The sequence below is a fragment of the Calonectris borealis genome, chromosome 15 (assembly GCF_964195595.1).
Source record: "Calonectris borealis chromosome 15, bCalBor7.hap1.2, whole genome shotgun sequence".
Lineage (NCBI taxonomy): Eukaryota > Metazoa > Chordata > Aves > Procellariiformes > Procellariidae > Calonectris > Calonectris borealis.
Window position 1 is genome coordinate 5,878,907 of NC_134326.1, and position 22,312 is coordinate 5,901,218.

Here is a 22,312-nt window from a genome sequence, read left to right on the forward strand (position 1 = left end):
TAGACTACAGTTTAGAAAGGAATAGAAGGAAAAGTTTATTTTAATTATTAGTACAAATACAAGAGTTTAGAGTTTCAAAAGAATACTATCCCACAAAATGCATAAAATGACTCATATGCACCTTTGCAATCCAGTCAGTCTGAAAATGGAAGAATTACACATTAGGGAGAAAAATATTAAGAAATCTGAATCCAGGACTTGGAAGAAATTCAGGAGCACATGACTTAGTTGAGTTCTTCATCAACATTGTCTAGTCTGTCTTGCTCAGGGTTGACCCCTGCCTTATTGTATAATAAAACTTCTGTAGCAAGTAGTTATCTTCCAGAATAGCACTGTGCTTCAAACAAATAACAATTAACACGTGTTTAGAGACTTAGCCAAGATTCAAGACAAGGCAATACTTCAGGTCACATTGCCAACGAACTTCACAGGTGCCCTCTGGGAAGTTAAGATATCAGAAGTGCAACTCTCATTAATGCTATCACGCTCTTCATAGAACAAAGCAGATCTATATCTAAGTTAGGAACCTGTACATTTATGAATGATGTAAGTTTACTCAGTATTTCCTGCTGAAGCAGGACTCCAAATGGTTCAGGTTCCTTCCAGAAATGTAAGTTTTATTGCTGAGCACATTGTGTTTCAGAAGTTGCCTTAGAAGATACATACAATGTTGTATATTTTTTCTTTTGTGTTTTCTTCTCAGTCGTGATTTTATTTTCTTTCTTATCTTCTTTTTCCATAGTTTCAAATCTGGATTCAGCTGTTAACCTATAGGCAAAGCAACCATTCTAAATACATATTTAGTTAATAAAAAACAGGGCTAAATTAAGAGTTTTAAGCAAAATCAACAAGCCAACCGGCATACAAGACCATCCATATGCAAAGACAGAGCAAGCAGTGTTTAAGAATAAGATGAGACTAAACCAAAGCATTTTTGTATCATTTCGTCACTTAAAGTATAGCCTTCTCCCACGCACCTTATCTGCTGAAATGTTTGGTAAAAAAGGTTACTGAATGTGTTAACTGGTTGGGATCAGCCTTTAAAAAAACAGTGACTGTGCCATGCACATAAAAGAGGTAAGTCCACAAAAGCACAACTCCAAGTGAAAAGTTCCAGCAATATAATACAAACATGAAGTCAAGCATTTTGCTTTACCACCACCAAAAAAAGGACTACACTTAAAGCAAGATACTAGTTTCCAACCTAGTTCTGCACTACTACTGCCTTTAACTTAATGCCTGAATATCTGAAAATAAGTTTTTGGAAAAAAAATTATTTTCAGTCTCTAAATTACATAATTTGTCCACTGACATGTTTTAATTCTATGAATGTAAACGGGAACACAACTGCCACACTGCTGTCAAACAGGTAAGTTAAAAACAAGATTTAGACATCTGAGCACAATCAGATGTTTTGATTATTTAAGAATTACTTAATAAACATACAAATGTGTCATTAGAACAAATTGATAAATAGTGGTATTTACTCAACCAAATCACCCACAACCAATTGACTATTACAGACGATTATTTCCACAGCAAAACAAATTATGGAAAATGAAGTTCCAAATTAAACATCGCTTTACATACCAACACAAATTCTATGCTGATTCATCACCACATCTGTTAAAGCAATTCTCTAGTGACCTTGTGGACTTCTAGTGGTCTCAAGAGCCTCCAGTGAGCAACCCACAACAATCTACAGCTGCTTTCAATGATGTTTTTTCAAACAAGAATAGCTGCTACCCAGTTGTTAGAGATTTATTTGCAATATAGAGAGATACAGCTGACAATGAGGACTATGAAAGGAAACAAAAAAGTTTGGGGAAATTTAGCTATAGATTTCCCCCCCACTCCCCAGTCTATCTTTACAGACAAATATATCAAATAAACTTTTCTTATCCATCGCAAACAATCTGCATATTATTTCCTATAAGCACTGTCTCAGTAGAATGAAGAGAAATATGCCTTCCTGTGCATCTCCCCTAGGTCAGCAGTGTTTGCTCCACCATTTGCTTTGTAGTAAGTCCACACGCGTAATTCTGATGGCTAACCACTTTTTGTCCATAGTCAGCTTTCCCCCAGCTGCCCTCCATTTTAGGTGTGCTGCCACTTACAAGCAGCCAAATAATTATGTGGTTACAACAAGAACCAATTATTCAGGGAAGGAGAAAAAGTGTATTCTTTGTAATCATCTTCTGGTTAGTGTTCAGTCTGCAGTTGAGTCTATGCTTCTCTAGCAGCTGTAATTAGGGATGGATAGCTCGTGTCTATGCATCTGTTCCTATGGTAGATTCTCTTCATTTGTCCCTCCACTCTTCCGCCTTAAAACAACCTCTGTCCAAGGCCACCAAAAACTTTACTCTAGTAGCCAAAATTTCCAACAAAGGTTCCTTATAAAAATACAGAACAAAGCAAGAACTCAAACCAAAAGGCCAAATAAAAACTGAATTGATTTAAAATATGTTCCAAAGCAGCACAATTGGATTTATAGAAAATACTCCCCTTCTATAGTATTAGGCAATTCTGTTAGTGTATAGTGTAAAAAGTCTGGAAATCAACTTCACATCAGAAACATCACATTGTTTCATAAAAGTAAACATCTATTAGAACTCGTTATTTCAAGAGGGGGGAAAAAAAAACTAAAACCATCTTTTTATGCTTCGAATGCACACCAAAATGTTTATGCAAGTCAGCATAAAGTAAGCTAACTTCCTCAGACTAGAACTATGTTAATAAATACCTTAAGTAATTTATCAGAGTACTAACACTGACTTATGAAGATGAAATGAATAAGCCATTTCATGTTAATAAGCTACACTTTTAAGTTAGTTACAACTTTTATCTGCATCAGCAGCAGATTGCCATAATTTGCTTCACTTGTGAAAACCTTAGTTTATGGCAGCGAGGTACTCAGAAATACCTGAAGATTTAAATAATTGAGTTTTAATGTGACAATGAACAGACAATCCAAGCAAATAAATTTTTCCTCTTTTATTCTTAATATCTTATAGTTGGCCTGCAAATGCTTCAGGACTGATTATTCTACATCCTACAAGCTGTTAAACCATACTTTCATTACTATACTGAATTAAATTTTTTTGAAAAATACATGTTTTACTAGTGTGTAATAGATCATATCTACAGGCTGCTACATAAAACAAGAAAAGGGACAAAATGAGTAAGTTCAGTTAACAGATTCCAAAGTTAACAGCTGAGCATCGTGTTATGAAATTAAGTCTCATGGAGTTCAAAAATCAGCCAGTCCCTTTTTTAATTCTTTTCTACCAAAGAGCAGCAGAGACCAAGTGTTATGAATTAACTGCAACCCCCATTCCCCATCCTCCCTGCACCACTCAGTGAGGAGGAGGTAGAAGCTGGGAATGAAGGAGTGAAGTTGAGCCTGGGAAGAAGGGTTGGGGTGTAGCGGGAAGGTGGTTGTCTCTATTTCTTGCTGTCCCACTATTTTTAATTGGCAATGAATAACTTCCAAATCAAGTCTGTTTTGCTGGTGACTAATTGATCCCTGTCTTTATCTCAACACACAAGCTCTTTCCATCTTATTTTCTCCCCCATCCTGTTGAAGAGAAGGGAGTGAGAGCAGCTGGGTGGGCATCTGGCAGCAAGCCAAAGTTAAGCCACCACAGCCCTCATACCACATCACTCCGACTAGCCCTTATAGCATTGTCATATTTCAATGAAGTGTTCATGCAAGGAAATGGATGGATCAGAAAGAAGACAGTTAAACACTTCCACTTAAAAAATGCTTGTGAATCCTTGACATGATTCTACCAAGCTTTGACTTTGTAGACTCCAGAAACGAGATGTCATGAGGGTTCTACCCACTTAAGGAAGATCAGCTAGACTGATCAAATGGAGCTTTACTCCCTGAGGACAAATGCCATGCCTAAAACCCCAAAGAGAACATTAGTTATCCAGATCTCCTGCTGAGCTAAATGGCTATAGGCATTTCTTGTTCCTGTTTGAACAAATTCCAAATGAGGTAGATTTGGTATATGTAATCCAACTAAATAATTTAAAAGAGCAAATAAGCTTTTAGGCCCACAAGCCCTTCTTTAGATCAAACTAAAGCAAACAACCTCAAATCTAAACGCAAACTAAGTTGAGCAGCAAGGACTGGAATTTGCTATATCAGTTTCAGAAGTGAAGAAAAGCATTTCAATACAGAAGTCTCTCTTTTTACAGACCAGTTGGCCTAATAGAAGATATCACTACCTATAATCTTTGCATTGCCTGAATTACAATAGCAATTAACAATTGAAAATAATCACTTAAATATTTAAATCTTTAGTCTCAACTACTATGTTCTCAATACTCACATACCATAACCTAATCAGTACCATCATCTAATAAAGTATTCCAATGTTTACTTGTTTTAAGCTTTTTTTAAGTATATACACATGCACTGCAGATATGTACATATGCTATTAGTTCTAAGTTATCTAAGCTCTACCTTGCTAAATCATGTTAGCAAGGAAGACTCTTCGAACAGGGGAATTTGTCACGCATACAAGTACATACAGATCACTTCTGACCACTTCTTCATCACCTCCTAAGGCAAGATGACAAAGCTTTTCAAACACCGTTTTCTGGAAAAGAAAGTTTGCAATCCTTTCACAGTTACTATGGCTCTTTGCCACATTTCATGGTCTAATAATGACAGAGCTAGAGTAATTATTGCACAAAAACTACGCCAGTTACGAAAATAAGCCCCAATGACCACAATAGCCTTTTCAGCCAGAGCATCACATTTACTTAACACAAGGTGAAACCATGCGCATGCCAATTATTTTTTCCTCCCCCAAACTCTCCATTTTTGGGTCCACATTCCTGCTAAAGTTGCCAGTATTTTTTGTGCTTTTGCTGTATTCCTACGTAGGGTTTGGCCACATCCATCACAGACCAGCCCAGAGACTCTTAGTGTTTAGAAACCCAACCTCTCAAATACTCGTGATTTTATCATGACTTCCTATTTCATAATAAATCATAACAGGTCAGGGTTGAGTAAATCCTCAGTGTTATCCTAACAACATCATTAATTGGGGATTTAGTAGTTCATTAGCACAATCGGAAACATGAACAGAACCTTCTGCTTGGATTTGCCTTTTACAGGCTTATACCACCACTGAAAACAACTTTAAAGCTTATATAGAGTTTTGTGGTGTTTGTTCTTGTTGTGTTGGCGCTTTTTATTTTTTAAAATCTACTGATTTATGTTTTATTCCTTATTTGAACCAACAGCAATCAATGGGTACAAAATTAGAACCCTCCCTCTGAACTGTGACTTCATCTTCCTCTTCCACTGTTTTCAAATGTCAACTCCACAAAATAATTTCCCCACCTCACCCCCTCCCTGGTAGGTTTACCCCTTCAGTTCACATAAACTGTTTCCAACAACTTCCTGTTGGCAGACACTGTATCTTCCTTTCCAAAAGAAATATGAGGAAATAAGTTAAACTTTGCACACCCAGGTTACATGCTATCTGTTCCTTCATGTGTACAGAACACAGTCAAAACACAATACCATCACTAAATTAACCAATCTTTCCTCTCAACTTTCACCACCCATGTTTGACCTCCCTGGATCTTTCCTCCTCAGCAACAGTCCCTGCATATTTTGACATAGCTACTTAAACTGCTATTTCTGCCATATTCTTTCCAGACTATTTCAGACGGTTGTACCCTTTGGTTACTTTAAATCTGTTAATTGCATCCAATGCAACCTTAAATAATTGATCTGAGAGTCAAAATATCAATCTATTTACTTCCGAATGCCATTAATTTTTGATATACTATACAGATTTCCATGTGTTAGGCCTTCCTCCATCTTTGAAGCTGCTGTCATTCTAGATTCAATAAACTATTTGTAGTAGCAGACATTAGCAAGTTGTAAGCTCAAAACATCTAGACTATCCCAGATGTTTTTTCTCCCCCCAAAGACTCCAACGTGTTTACTAAGATTATGAATATTAAGAGAATACAAAAGCATCAGCGGGAAAAAAAAAGTCAGCATTCCTTTTACTAAGATAAAAAAGTTGGAGCTAATTACTGTACTAAGTTACTTTACCATTTATCAAAAAGTAACTTAAATTCTCAGTTCAGGGGAAAAAGTTGATCTTAGTGTAGCAGTTATGTTTCTAGTTATCATGCATCCAGATTATGGAAGTCAGTTGTCTGACAACACAAATCGCATAATTATTTGTCTATGGTCTTGTACAATGCAAGTTCTGTTAACCCAATTCAGGTTAAGAATTACTTCATTTAAATAATTTTTAGGCTTTTAGCTAAACCTGGAAGTTGATGAGGGCTGAAATTAGATATGAAACTGAAGCATGATACCTATTGCCTTTGCTACTTTGATATGTAACACAGTGTGTGTGACAGCTTTGAAGGGACCAAGAAAACAGTCCTATTTCTGAAGTTAGAGCAAACTGAGTGAATTGTCATGCTATCTGCACACCTTAAACATTTTCAAGTAATGGGAAAGTTATTTCAAAGATTGTTACAGTTTCAAGAGTCTTTTTCATTAGTCATAATTTTAGTCTTTCTAAAAAGTTTTGAGAGGTTCAACGTAGGCAGCCGGAGCTGAGGAATTACACTGCATGCAACACTGAGGAAACAGATAAAGAAGTGGATAGCATAGTTCATGCAGCGAAAGAAAAGAGATGCAGGTCTGTGCTGATTGCCTTGACCATAGACAGAAGCTGACACTGACCTGGGGGCAGCTGAAGTCAAGGAATTACTTCCACTTCTGCTATACGAAGTAAAGGCATCATGATTCTCATCTTTAGTTTTAACTCTCTTTCTTTCTCTTTCAGGTTCAACTACTTTTTGCATTGCTTGAAGAGCTGTATTTATCGGTGGTGCTTCGAGAGCGTGTTTTTTCAGAGAACCATCACTTTGCTCCAAGCTCCTGGAAGTCGTCTTTGTTTCTTCCTTACTTGGCAATTGAGTGAGAGCAGCTTCTTTTACTGAGGTATTTTTGCTGTCCAAGTATTCACAAGTACTGTCGACTGGAATCTTCTCCCTCTTCTTTTTAATTTTAGTGCCTTTAAGTAATTCTAAGAAAAAAGGAATATACTTTTTGTACACAAGTGAAGCTGGAGTTAACTCGTCCACCAACATCTTCATAATAAAACTAATAAAGAACATTTCACATGACTAAAGACATTGGAATAATTATTAATAGACAATCTACAACCCTTAAAGAACGTCCTTTCACATAATCTGTTATCAACAAGTAAGCATCCCAATAGAAGTTAGCTTATAAAAAAAAATTTCTTTCTCCCCATCCACTCTCCCTTTTTACCAAGGCTTTTAATTAGATACTCTGAACTACGTGAATATGCTCTATTATTTTATTTCCATTTTGGAAGCTGCTGAGGTAAGCTTCCACAACCAAGATTTTAAAATTAAATCCTTTGGGTATGGACAAGTACCAAAACCAATCCACCCATCTGGTTCCCCATTCATCTTCCTCTACAGACTACAACTCCCTTGTTTCTGCACATACCCAGGTATCAGCTGTTTTTCAGGTGGGCCTCTGTTGTCAAAACTTAATCCATATTAACTTGAGCTACTAATCAGTTTTCCCTCTAAATGCTTTGCATTTATTAAAAAGCTCGTATCGGCTGCCTACATTCAGAAAGCTGATACTTCTCATCAACAGAGAGATACTGCTATTATTATGAAAAGCACCTCCTGAGAATTTGTTCCCGCCTACTTCACTATGGTTATCCAACTGTACTTTAAAGCCTCTGAACACTATAATTTGTACTCTTTAGTCTTCTGAAATTAATGTTCGTATACATAATGAAGTAAGGTCCTTGAGCAAGGTAGGGCTTTACTATTTCAGTTCAGCAGTTTTTGGACCAGGTTATTATCAAAAAGGCAGCCATTTAAACATTAGTTTATACCTGAAACTAACCCAATGTCTTCCTGTTTAATGTCGTTCAACTTGTGAAGGTTGAGAAGACCAGGTATTTATTCTTTTCCATGTGGAAAAGTAGTATTTACCTTCAGGTTCGTATTTCATTTTTAGCTCATCCAGCATAACTCGCAAGTTCATATTCTCACTCTGACAAGCTTGCAAATGCCTCTCATTTGTGAAGAGTTTCCTTTCAACTTCCAGAACTCTTTGGCTCTCATACAGAGCTTTCATCCTCTGCAAGGATAGTTCATTTTTCAAGGTTTCGGTTTCCTTGCTAGGATGGGAGGAAAATTATACAGTCACTCAAACTTGGTTGTTGTTTTTTGTTCGTTTGGAGGTTTTTGGTTGATGTGATTTTTTGTTGGTTGTTTTTGTTTGGTTGTTTTTGTTGGGTTTTTTGGGTTTTTTTGTTTTTTTTTTTTTGTTTTGGTTGTTTTTTGGGGTTTTGTTTTGGTTTTGGTTTTTTTTTTAAGTAAAGCAGCAGATACAAAGTCAACTAAGCATTCAGCGACTTCACATAAAATTCATATTTATACACTAGTAGGAAATGAAAGAGACCTCTTTTGGTACAATTTGAACTTTACATAGAGTAGTGAGTTTAGTTACCAGAGATATAATGCTTGTTAAAGACAAAGCTGTATGCTGAACAATGCACACATGCATATGTAACTGGTTTGAGAAACTTTCCCTAGCCTACAAATTCATTATTTCATCAGGGTTTTTTTTAGCATGTGTATAAATTAATCTAACTACTTCTATAACTGACAATACAAGCTTTACACAAAGGTGTTACTCCAAGTGACTAACACAAAAATAATTGTTTATACTCAGTGCATATCCTTGCCTCTGTTTCAGAGGCCATTAACTTCTACAGCATAAGCACTGAGTCACCATTCCTCAGCAATCCTAAGGTACTCGGGTCAGGCCAGTTTCTCATAATAGCAACAAGTGAGGTGACAGACTTGTCAGGAATTCCCACAGCAGACCATTGCCTCCTGCCAGAAGTGCAAGACTTTCATCTGAGGGCTTAAAAACAGTCCTGAGGCCAAGCACCATGGACTTTCTAATTAATACATATTGAATTCACTAGCCAGAGAACACACCTCAAGTAAATAGTCCAATAAAACATTTCAAGTGCTATTATCTGGCTCTTTTTAGAAGATAAATAAATATATATAGCCTACAGACTTTAAGAAGCTTCATACAGTTTAATTAACCTTACAGGTTAATTTTTTTTTTCTTTTTTAATCTGTCAACTATCTTGTATCTAGGAGTATTAACAACATTTCTAGAAGAAAGCAACAATAATACAAAATAGTTCTGCTGCTATCTTTTGCAACAATAAGTAAAATGACAAACAAAACAACTCTCAGTCCTATAATGAACATAGGATGGTTCCACAGCATTGGAAAATGAGACGACAAGCGTATTTGCACATACAGTCAGTGGACTACATACAGACAAACAGTAACAAAAAAAGGGAGAATAAAAACAAGTAGCTAGAAGATAACCAGAATACAACTAACTTCTAGGCCTCAGACCATTAACTACTTACTTTGAGTTGTCGAGTTTCATTTGCAGTAAATCTGCATAGTAACCATCTTCAGACTCTCCTCCTTTTGAGCTACTACTAGCTCTGGATTCTTCCATATTTTCATATAAAGTCTGATAAAGAAAAAATGTCAGGCTGTCAAATAGTGACCTTTCAGAAGCACGTTAGCTTAGTCTATAGGTGACTTTTTCCATGCATTTCTACAAAGAAGCCTCATCATAGGGGCATTTAAACATACAAGAGAGCTCAATTGCTCAGAGTACTTCCTCATTTGTTACAAATGTCAAACAGCACTGAAACTGACAGTTCTCTCATTCACTGAAAGAAAGAGAAATAAAAAAAGCAAGTTCTCAACTGCAGAAGGTTTTCAAATAGCATTGCAGAACGGTTATCTTCCTTTTCACTTGAAAATACAGGAAATTTAGTTAACCCACAGGGAATTTGTTTCAGCCTTTACTTCTAGGCTTCAGCAGCTGGACCCCAAAGGTAAGGAATACAAGCCTGTTAATCGATAGCCAAAATCTCAAAAATCAATTACATCTTTTAAATGAGAAAGTTGGTTCATAGTAAAGATGCCATAAATACAATAAACTTCCTATAAAATACATTAGTAACATGTGACATTCTGGAGTTTTTGCTTTTGTGGTTTTTTTTCTGAACAAGCAGTACTCAGATTTAACACTGTCCCATAGATTTCATAAGTTTCTGTCAGTCACTGACTACAGGTACTTTTGATGATTATTTGAATCAATCATTTAAATTTCCTGACACTACCTATTTATGGCACAGAGACAAAAATAAATACTGATCAAGCTTATATATGACAAAACTTGTAAAGCAATCAAGCTGTCTCAATTGCTTACTAAAATGGGTTAAGCCTAGCTTTATGCCACTTTGGTTAAATGCAGAATAGAAAACACTATCCTGGAAAGCATAATCCTAATGCGTAAGCTAATACACCTAAGTTTACATTCCAAAGCTGTGATAAGAAAGGCCAATCGAGTACATAAGTATGTAAGAAAGTAAGAAAGGCTACAGTTTTTCACTCTGTATACACACAAACATCAGTAACATTACAGTAGTGCATACAGGTGGTGTTCTCATGTATTTTTCACCTTCCAAAATATTGACAAGATGCTATCAAGTTGCATAAGAGGACTGAAGAAATTACTTTACAAGAGTGATTAAGCAATTCAGTTTTTCTAGAAAAAAGCATGCTTCAAATGCAAATTTAAGACACATTAAGGAAATAAATATCCAAGAAATCCAATATAGCCAAAAGACTAAAAAGCGATAAAGCCTAAGTACACACAATAAAAATGTGAAATGGTTATGTCTTCCAAGAGAAAAAAAAAAATCTGATGTCATAGCTCAGTGAACTTTGACCAAGCTGAATTTAAACACTACAGGTAACTATGTAAAATATGGAGGTCCTACACACAGGAACCTAGAAAGGATTGTTTCTCCAAATAGGGGGTTGAGTGGTATAGAATTTTCTGCTTCTCTGAACTTCAGAAGCATATGTTCTCCAGCTGTAAAATAGAACTTTGGTCAAATAAAGGTATGAGTAGCCTTTAGATCCCTTTTCAAACCTGAACATGGACTTCAGATAGTTTTCATAATTCTTCTTATTGTCATGTTTTAGCTTCTGATTACGACTTTTCCACTTAATTACAGACCACATACCTTAAATTTTTCTAGCTGCCTCACTTTCATAAGAAGATCTTCTATCTCACCATTCTTTTGTTCTAACATTGACTGTAAGCGTTCCAGCTGCTCAAATTCTGCCTGAGAGCCTTTTATCTGTAGCAGTGTAGCCATTTGCAGCTGGAAAAAAGGGGAAAAAAAAAATCCTTACAACAAATACGGGGTTAAGTGACTGAAAATCTCAGCCTCTTACCCAGAACAGTTAGGGTACTCAAGCCTTGTAATTCTAATCCTGAATATAGAAGCACACTGGATGCTTAAACCCGGTAGTCTTCGCAATTATCATCATAGGCTGACACTAAAAATCTTTAGGACAGCTGAAAACTTACTGAACAGAGTAGTCCTGAGTAGTCTTTCTCTGTATTGACTAAGGAACCTATAAATATACTGTCAAGGGCACACACAACATTTCACATTCAAACCGTAAACCCAAGTCAGCTAGAACCAAACTACAGATGAGGCTTGTTTATCAGAGCTAAAAATTAATCTGTTGAGAACTTCTCACTTGGGAAAAACACCTTAGTTCACCAACGAGTTTGAAAACCCTTTTTTTTTTTTGCAGTTCTGATTCTGAGGTGTAGATAACACTAAGTTTGCCTTCTGTAATATTAATCCAAGAATTTCCACTTCTTCTACTTCTTCAGTGGAATGCATCCTTTCAAGCAAAGGAACACCCTTTGTCATTACAAAAGGAGAAGTTTATCAAAGAAAAGTCTTGCATTTATAGCAGATTGTTCTGATGCTGTTAATGATATCATAGTATGAGGGCCTTAACACATTCAGTTAGAAGTGATACATCAGACATTCAAACAACTGGAGAAACAATGTGAAAAGCAATAATGGAAAGATTTAACAGTGTGTCAGTGATAACTGTAGCATTTTTACCAGTCTAGCCAGTATGGATAAGGTAACACTGTAGGACACTTAAAGAAATCACAGGGAAAGGATCAACTGAAACAAATTAGACTACAGATTAACAGAGAAAGTGAGAGAAGAGCATTTACCCTACAGAATCTCCTATGTCAAGTAAAGGATATTGATGATTCTGTACACAAACTAGAGCTAAAGAAAGATTCAATCATCTCCTCCTCATAACTTCTACAGGGCATAAGGGAGGCAAAATTTAACCCCCACTGGCTGACTAAAACTATCCTTACATTTCCCAAGCACGCAGACACCTAATCTTTTCCACTTTCACTTAAAAGCCCACTTGCTAACTGTCAGAATTGCAAACTGCAGTTAATCTACATACAAAGAAAGAACAGAAACATTAAGAAACTGGAAGGGATACTGTGGGCTGTGGAAAATACACCAGACGTGGTAAAACTTTCACAGGAGTACTGCTTACGTTCTGTTCAGAAGTCAGATCTTCAGAAGTCATCAGTAAATACCACACTGACAACTACAGCTACAGCAACGGTTAACTATACTGTTGGAATCAGCTGCTGAATGAAGAGATCAGTTAATTATAGATTGAGCTTTAACACACAGTATCACAACGCAACACAAAGCAGAGAGGACCCTATCAGAGATCTAAGATGGCAGCTTAAGCAAAACAGCTGTCCTAACAAACTACCTATCTCCAGTATTGATATTAGAAGAAAATTTATGGGGACACATGAGTACAAATTGAAATTCCAAATAAAAACATTAAGTAGTAGAAAGGGCATAGCAATTTGCCTCAGTTCTTGGTGAAAATCTTCAGTATTTGGAATATTTCTTATACCATTCAATCAGTGTGACTGACTTACCCTCCCATTCAAGGAAAAAATTTCTGAAGAAACCGATCCTATTAAATCATTTTACTCACTCAAATCTTTAGCCCTCAAGGTCAGGTTTTAGTAAAAGAGAAGTCCTTTGCTTCTTTTCTTGCCTTTTAAGAATGTTGTTTCAATTACTTCCAACCTACTTCTCCACAAAAGCTGGGTAACACAAGCCTATCTCTTCAGTGTTACTCATTATCATCACTCTTGAAGTTTAAGCACTCTCCTCAAACTGCATGATCAAGTATTTGATCAAAATGAAAGGATCTACTCTTGTGTTGGAAAATCAGAAGACCAACATGAAAACAGTTGGCAGTTTTGCAGCACCCCCTTTACGTTATCTTGTAAATTGGCTTCCGCTAACTAGTTCTCAATAGTATTAACCAACAGGCTCCCATCTGATGGGAATGTAGTCTAAATGAAATAGTTATGAAAAAAGTTTTGACTTATTCTTGCACTAAAGATAGGGAGAAGCAAGAAAAATATGGACAAACATAAAAACAAGAAAGCAACCCAGAGGGAAAAAAAAACAAACAAAGTATGATCAGAGGACAGAGTACAACCTGCCCTTCTCTTTACATTCGTTCCGGACAATCACAGTTAATACTCAAATAAATGATTCATGTAGTACAATAATTAGATAAGAAAAGAAAAAGCAATTGTAAAGACAAACTGAATGCTAGTTTGACTGACAGGAGTTGTGTTTTACTTTTATCCATTTAACAACTACTGCCAAAGTAAGCAAACATAGTGCCCTCAGCATAACTTGGAGTTCTAGGATCAAGTAGTAACACTAGTAGCAATAGAAAAATGCTGATGTACCATAAAAATCAAATAGCACAATGACATCTCACTTGTTTTTTCTCCCATTTCCCTCCCCCCAGACTACTGTATCATATTTTAAAGATAATCAAATCCCCTAGCCTGTGTACTAAAGCATTGCTTTATCAGACCCCAAGGAAACCCTGGAGTATTACAGTAATGGTCATACCTTCATTCTTTGCAATTGTTCTCTAGTGAATGCATGCTGTTTTTGTAGTGACTGATATTTTATTTTCACACTGATCAGCTGTCGTTCCATTTCTGCCCTACGGTCCTCCACCTACAGAACATTGTTAACAGTTATTACTATGAAAATTATAACACTTGTGTCACTTGGATGACAAGTTTTACACGGAGATGTTGCCTAGCAATTGATGTTGGTTCTGCAAATACTGCTTTTCCAGCAACAGGACTTGAAAACACGTGATAAGATAAAAGTGAGTAGACAGTACTGTAGCAGCTGAAGCCCAATCAGTAAAGTTCAACAGATTTTTCTTTTGTTCTTTTGATATCAAAATAAAGTAACATTTCATATGCTTCAGTGTTGCTGTAGAATAGTTTTGTCCATTGGTATCAGTACAAATAGGTTTTTTTTTTAAAAAAAAAAAAAAAAAACACACAACTGTGTACCAATTCAACCCATTCTCCGGGTGCTGTCAGAAAACAAAATAACTTCCTATGCATTTAACAGCAGCTGAACTCTTATTCAGAAACTAATTCAAAAACCCTCTCAAATGCTCAAACATCCAGCCATTTTCAGCATGTTTTTAAAAGACAGCATTTAACAGCGTCTTTTAGTATTTCACATACTATCTTCTGCATTACAGAAGGCTTACCAGCTGAACAAAACTACTTAGAGCTAAGAGCTGAAGACAGACCTGTCATGAACCCTCAGTCCCACCTTCTATCTCGATAGCCAGGTAACTTTAAGGGATTCCATTAAGTTTACTAACTCCCCAACTTTAGAGCGTGCATAAAAATTTTTCCACAGGTCCTACACAGTTCAACACTGAAGTAGTATTTGAGGAATAGAGATTCATGCTGGCCAGATCAGGTACAGATACTCTAATAGTTTCAATGCAATATAAGAAATAAAACTTATGAAGTATTTCTTCTCTCCTCCGTATATTCTCAGGTATCTGTGGCATAATTGTACCTCAGCAAAGAGAGAATTGCCTTTACTTGTAGGGTCCAAAGATTGCTGCACTGCATGATCCAGCTGAACCTGAAGCTCTTGATTAGCTTCACGAGCTTTCTAGATTAAAGCAAAGAGGATATTAGTCATTTAAGCATCTGATATACTGCATATATGAATTTAATCAGATAATTTTACCTCTTTTTCATTTCCCATGCCTTTAGCACAGATTATCTTGTACTGCAGTAGTTAACTGTGCATACAGTTCTAGTCAGTAAGAGACAATCAATTTTGTTTCGCTAAAAGGCTTAATATTACACTTGCTCTTCAGGACAAGAGCATAACTAAAACCTTTAAAGGAAAACCTTGATGTTTATCAATCGGATTAATGGTATTGAGACTACTAGCCTTGCTGTGCTATTTAGTCACAAATCCTCTACTCCCCAGTAGAAATTTTTCCAAGGCATTCAGTAGGAACTTGAAATAAAGAAGAGAATTATATCAGTGACCTGTGAGAAGGTCCTGTTAGGAGGCAGAATACTGCAATGCAAAGGATCTCCATACACAGCCCTCCACAAAAGAAGGCACATATAGAGAGTCTTTAGCAACAGCCAACAGCAAACATGACTAGCCAGTATCTTTTTTTCTTCTGCCTTCTCTTTCTCCCTCCCCTCCTCAGAACTCCTCTCTCAAAACTCCTCTGATTTCACTGAAAAGCTAGCACCATAACTTGTGGAATTCAGGGATTATCTACCACTGTTCAATAAAATTAAGAGAATACCTCTAACGCATTACAGTAAGAAACAACTTCTTTCTCCCTCTCCTCTTTTTCTCCCTGTAGACGCTCCAGCTGATTACGTAAGTTACTGTTTATGAGTTCTAATTGTTCTTTACTGTACTGCAGTTCATTCAGCTTTTCTTCAACATTGGCCTAAACAACAACAACAACAAAAGTGTGAAATAAAAGGTTTATAAAACAATTTGAAGAAAAGCAGGCCCACGTGAACAAAACAGGCTTGTTAGTAGTTAATTTTTTCTGTGCATATTTTCTTAATAGTAAGCCAATCATAAGGTAGCAATATACACAAAGCATCTAAAAATGAAATGAGCAAAAGCACGGAATTTTATCTCCAAATAGCTTACATTCCTAATAATTAAGTACTAGTCATATACCTTCACACTTTCTAGTTCAGTGAGTTCTATCTGAAGATTGAGCATTTCTGAAGACATGGTCTCATGTACACGTTCAGACATCATATGTAGTTCTTCTGATTTGGCAGCAATTATTTCCTTCTGATGATCCACTTTGTGTCTTAATTGTTTCTCTGAGAGTCGGGTTTCATCTAGTTCTGCTTTCAGGTTCTCCAACTTAAAGACAATTGACAACTAAGTAGTACCATTTTATAATAAATGCTTGAAAAGCACAATAATTTTGACTCTGTTCTACTTACAGAAAATGTTTTAGAAATACAACTTAAGAGTAAACTTTCAGAAATAAGCTTTGAAATTTAATGTAATTCACAATGTAACTATGCAGACGTTTGCTAAAAACCAACCAAACAAGCTCCTACATATTAAAACTATTCATTAGATTTGCTTTGGTAGTAAGTGTGCAATTGTGAGTTAAAGATATATTCTTTAAAATGCTATTAGCAACATTTTAGCTGTACATTAGTTGTCAAACCTTGTTTTTAAGGTCACTGATTTCTTGTCCATAGACTCTGGCAAGCTGATCTTTCTGTTTATCCAGTTGCATGTTTTGCTGTTGCTTAAGGGAATCACATTCAAAACTCAAGCTTTCCAACATTCGATTCTTGAGTTCAATTTCCCTCTGAAGAGAGTATTTCTCTTGTTCAAATTTCTGAAAGAAATAACATACTAATAAATCTAGATGTAATATTCATAAATGCTTGAACTCAAAGATAAAGACAGTGCATGGAAAAGGTTTGGGAGTGTGCTGCTGACCAGACCCAAGAAAGGCAAAAATCTAGCATATGTCTACACAGACTTTTACAGAAGTGTACACAGATTTTTCTGAAAGACTTTTGCGCCAACTGTTAAAACTTACACTTGTGTTTGCAGTAATTGCTTTGGCTCTCAGATTCCAAAGAGAGCCACAGATTCAAAAGAATCTGTTGGATAACCACGGTTCCCACACAAGATGTTATTCTACTGTATGAAAGCACACAATTCCTTCCCTCTGCCCTTGGAATCTAAGTTACTAATTGATCTGGTTCACACAAGCTTAGCTCATAACTTTGCTCCAGCCTGTAACATGGGATTACAACCTATGGGTGCAGCTTCACAACACCTCAGCTACCACCTCAGGTTGTCTGCAGAAAAGGATGATCCTGCCCTGCCTTCCTTATCACTTGTGCTTTCCAGCTGCCTCTCTTGCACGAAGCTGACTAACGACAAACTGATCAAAACAAGTTATTAGGGTTCATTCAGAATGAATTAGGGTGCTGCAACTCTCCAGCTGGTAAAAAACAAACCAAACCAAAAACATTTTAGCTCTATCACAAGATAAGGGATGGATGCACAGCCAGAAACAGACTAAATGGAAAGAAATGGTATATCTGAAGCATGGACTAACTGAAAACAAACAAATGTCAAAATTAAAGTGTTTATGAAAAGTGGAAGAGATTTTCCTGATTGGCATATTTTCTTGCACAATTACTAAGAAAACTGGTTGACTAAATAATACCTCTATATTTCAACACTACACTACTCTCTTTTCTGAGCTGTAAAGAAATGTACTAATAAATTCAGAATCCCTTGGTATTTAGAAAATTCGAAAACTTCATTACACAAGAAACCAATTTTACTGTCTTGCTGCTAGCATTCTTTTTACAGCTTTAAGTGGTACAAAGCTTGCAGGGAGAGCATAACAGGAATGAATTGCTAAAGGTACCCAAAACACATGCTCTAAAACAAGTTTACTTTAGCACGTAATATTTATTTTACATTAAAGGCAATTAATCCTACATGGTACTGAACACTTGAGGCATAATTAGCTATCAAACCCTGTCCCAGTTAGATAAAATTATGCTCAGTATCTTAGAGCAGAGATAAAAAGCCCTCTATACAAATACTTAAACTAAAAAGGTTTATTAAATTAATCTAGACTCTAAAAAGCATTTAGAACACCTGTGACATTCAGAAAATAGTTAAAACAAAGTTCTTGACTGCTTTTTTTACTCAAAGCTTCAAACATCACCTCAGTTTTCTCAGTCAATTCACGGCGTGCTTGATCCAACTGATTTTGAACTTCACTTTGGGACTCCAATAAATGCAAGCCATATTGTGCTGCCTTTCTTCGCTCATTCTCTGCTTCTTTGAGCTGGTGTCTAAGACTTAAAATGGTCTCCGTCTCCATTTTTCTTCCTGTTGTTACTTCAACATTGCAAGCACAAAATTATTAAAAAATGTATTGCAGTAAGTTACAACAGTTAATCTGAAAGAAGTTATTGGATTTCCTTTCTTAATCAGCATACAAGGATATATTTTTGCATTAATACAAAAGATAGCTCACGAACACACAGTCCTGTGAACAGTAAAATAGTAGCTACTTCTCCATAAATTTGGTTAACATCTTATTCCTGACTATGTCTTAAGTAATAGCATGCAGCAAAACAACTCCTGTGTACCCAGCCTGGTTTCCTAGCACACTAGAACCAGAGTTAATCTAGTATATAGCTATCTTGCCATATGCAAGAGAAGGCTAGGAAACAACCTTGTAAAAAAACTTCTATGCATATGGCTGACAATATTTTCTGTGGTATTATAAATAAAGCCACGCTAACTATAGCATTACTTGCGTACACAAATAACACTTAAGATTCATGTAGGCAGCTGTATCAGCAGGATAGTTTACTCCTAGTAACATTACGTGGGATATAGAAACAGATAAAGGTAGTTAAGGGAAAGAGTCAAAAATAGAAAACCTGTCAAAATATATGGAATTTTAACACAAGGATTTTTTTTTAATTTAAGTGCTTAACAGAGTCTTTCATGACTGTTTTCCACTTTAAACTTAAGTCACTGCAGGTAACCTATTTGTCAATAACCATATCTTTGTCACATGTGTCGGAAAAGTCATCCATTTCTATCTTCGCATCATAACAGAAGACACAAGTAAAGGTGAATTTTGCAAAAAGTTAGTAAAAATAAATCCAAACAAACAAAATATTTTAAAAAATAAAAATCAAGTCAAACTAAGACCGTAAGCTTGTATGACTGCTTGCTCCCAAATCTACTAAATCAGCACACTGTAAAAAAATCCTATTAAGACAGAAATTGCTAAGCAACTCAGGCTTCTGAACAACATAAGCCAAGAGTTCTCTCAGAAAGTATGCAGTAAAAATGATACACAAATAATAGAAAAAAAAATCTGCAGTTGATTTTTCAAAGCCAGGGTTCATAATTTTTATATAATTTCAAGATTAAAGTAATTCTTCATTGAAGATCTTATTCTGTGCATTTTCTTTTTACATAAACAATTTAGTTATTGCCATTTCTTACTGGCACATGTATTATCCTTATGAATGTTAGCAAGATGCTGGTCTTAATCAAGAGCAAATTTCACAGCTCAACACAGGAGCTCTTATTTTAAAGAGTTCATTATTGTAATGTAATGCCTTCACTTTTTTTTTTCCTAACTTTTATTCAACATGGGTAACTCCACTAGAAGTTATAGGAGCTTCCTATAAAAGAAGAAAAATAACTTTAACATGCAAAAGTACATCATGCCAAAACTGTGCTAATTCCTTTCAGAGATACATGATAGAAGTTATCAAACTCTGTTTTTCACATTTTCCATCACTTGTTGTTATTCAATTTTAACACATACAAAGAGACTTTATCCAGCCAGGCTTTGAAACTTCAGTTTTTCACATCTAACCATTGCAATGCTTGAAATACTAGTTTTGCACACTTATGCTAAAATAAGCCAGTGAAAGACAGAAATTTTGCATACCTATAACTAAGAATCAACAATATTATTACTAGTGCAAGGACACGTATACTGTGTACAATTTAATAATGAAATGTTTAAGTAAGATGTAGCAATACAAGCATATAGGCAACCACTCCTGGCATGCGTTTGCATTAATAAAGGGGATGAATTAATCTTTATCCACTTCATAAACAGAATTTTAAAAATAGCCTTATTTTCTGATCAAACAACGGTATAGATGCAACACAGCAATTTGATTGCTCCTAGCTTACTAAATTAAATTTCAGTAACATTTTTAACTCACCTTCAGAAGTCCATTTAAGTCTTTCTTGACCTTATTCTCATACTCCACCTTTAAAAGGGAAAAGAGGGCGGGGGGGGGGGGGAAAGCAACAGTTGTCTAGTCCGGATGAGTATAAACTGCCATTATAGCACAGTCCTTCATAGCAGTCCTCTTCTGAAAAGGCTTAACGCCTGTGGCCGTCTCATGCAAATGCAGATCACAAACTAAAACCCCATAGAAATGCAAATCTTATTCAAATCTCAGTCGAGGCAGCTGTCAGATAGTTTAGAAACAGCCAGATCAGGCAATGTTGCCGAAGGATAGATGCTCTGCAATTGGCCGTGGGGCAAGTAAACAGGCTACACCCAGGTCACCCTCTTCTAGCACACGTAATTTTTAAGGGTTGTTTGGGGATTTTGTCTTGCTCCTTCCTACTTCTTCAGTCTCTTTTGCATGCTCTCCTCCAGCTTCACATACAAGATCTTTCAGCTCTTAATAAATCATTTACGGGATAATGTTGAAAAAGATCTTAGGCTTTTCTTTAATTTTACAGTTGAAGTATGGAGGAAAAGAGAAATAGTTTTCCTATTCACACATTCCTTGCCAACTATTAGGGAAAACAGCAAGTATGGCTTTCAGAGCACAGACATCCTCAACTTTCCATTGCCAATTTTGGATGAAGTTAATCAGACAAGTCCAGGTAGCTTTGTTCACAAACCTGTATTTTTATATAGGGAAGTAATTGCCTGCAATTTAATATTATACATGAGGTTAAGTAAATTACCATGAAAATAATTTTTTAAGATAAATTGAATAGGTAGCAAGGTGAGCAGGTAGGAGGTGAAATAATAGAAATCAGTCTCCATTTATTCTACCGAGAGTTACAAAAGAGTTACTCACTTTTGGCTAATTATCTTCAAACATTTTATGATGGATTCTGTACTGAGGGCTCCAGACCTTGATTATTCAACCATTTAAGTACTCCTTGATAAAAATAATAGGGTAGGAGATAAAAAGGCACTCTCCTGGCACGCAACTTTCTCCTCCCACTCTATAACTGTTCTTCTAGTTAAACTGCTATTCCCAAGGGTCGCATGCAACAGCCATCTATGTCTGATCTACTCAGAAGTACCTACACAGTTTCCTAATCACTGACATAATTAGCAAGATAGTTTCTCTCCCTTAAGCCAGGTATTCCCCTTACAATTCACTTCAGTTGCTTAAACAAGTCCATTTCTTCACCTACCAAGTTGCACATTCAAGCTGAACGCATTCTTGGGTGGGTAAGAAAAGAAAAAAAAAAAAAAAATCAGACTACAGTCTGATCTTTCAGTCACTACAAAGTACTCAGCAAACCAGGAACTGGCTCTGTTAGCACTTTGCTTAAACAGTGCAGTGCAACGTTACATCTGTTCTTTAACCCAGGACGTGACCCTTTTGCAGTTCAGGCCGGTCACTCCACGGTTTTCTCCGCTTACTGCTTGCACACCTTCCCGACCCACCTCAAACCAAGACGGGCAAACGACTCGCCCCAGCACAAGGTTCCAAACGAGAGCCTGGCTGACACGGCGCGCACGGACACAGGCCGTGACTTCCAGCCGGGTTTGCTTTCGGCAGGAAAACGGCCCCTGCCCGCGCTACAACGCTAACGGGCAGGGGGGCGGAGCGGCAGAGCCTGCCCCCCCTTCACTTGACCGAGCATCGCCGGGGGCCGCAGGAGAGAACAGCCCTTCCCACCGGAGGCAACAGGGGAAGGCACTGGCAGCGCGGCCCCGGCGAGGGGAAGGACCTGAAGGCCCCAGAGTCCCGGACACAGCGGCACGGAAGGAGGGGAGGGAGACAGGAGCTCTCCTCCACCCTTCCCGAGCCCCTCGGCCACAGCCCCACCGTGAGAGCACCCTGCTGCAGAGCAGGAGCAGCAAAGAGACGGCAACAGCCCCACAGAGAAGGGAGCCCCGGGCAGCTCACTCCTCCGTCCCTCACGGCACCGCCGCCCCGCCCCGCCCCGCGCTACCTCGGCCCCGCGGCCGCCCCGCACCACCGCCGCCGCTCCCGCAGTTCAAACTCGCCTCCGCCACGCCGCCCTAAATCTCGCGAGAGCCGCCGCCCGCCTTCCTCCCCCCGCCGGCGCCGGTTCCTCTC

General features: G+C 37.2%; 1 protein-coding gene across 6 annotated transcripts; it reads right to left on the reverse strand.

Moving 5' to 3' along the window:
* Positions 1-10: 10 nt before the first annotated feature.
* On the reverse strand, positions 11-22,312 carry SPDL1 (spindle apparatus coiled-coil protein 1). 6 transcript variants are annotated; one of them, XM_075164098.1, is made up of 14 exons: positions 22,185-22,272; positions 21,071-21,154; positions 20,192-20,239; positions 18,151-18,326; positions 16,615-16,791; positions 16,104-16,298; positions 15,712-15,861; positions 14,952-15,050; positions 13,965-14,075; positions 11,190-11,330; positions 9,507-9,616; positions 8,038-8,225; positions 6,737-7,082; positions 11-768 (listed from the first exon to the last, which is right to left on the reverse strand). In XM_075164098.1, exons 4-14 carry the CDS (start codon positions 18,307-18,309, stop codon positions 618-620), a joined length of 1,827 nt encoding a protein of 608 aa, XP_075020199.1. In that variant the 5' UTR covers positions 18,310-18,326; positions 20,192-20,239; positions 21,071-21,154; positions 22,185-22,272; the 3' UTR covers positions 11-617. The 6 variants fall into 6 exon arrangements, with proteins under 6 accessions (XP_075020199.1, XP_075020200.1, XP_075020201.1 ...); XM_075164099.1 differs by lacking the exon at positions 21,071-21,154 and having other exon boundaries at positions 22,185-22,312; XM_075164095.1 differs by lacking the exon at positions 11-768 and having other exon boundaries at positions 6,393-7,082.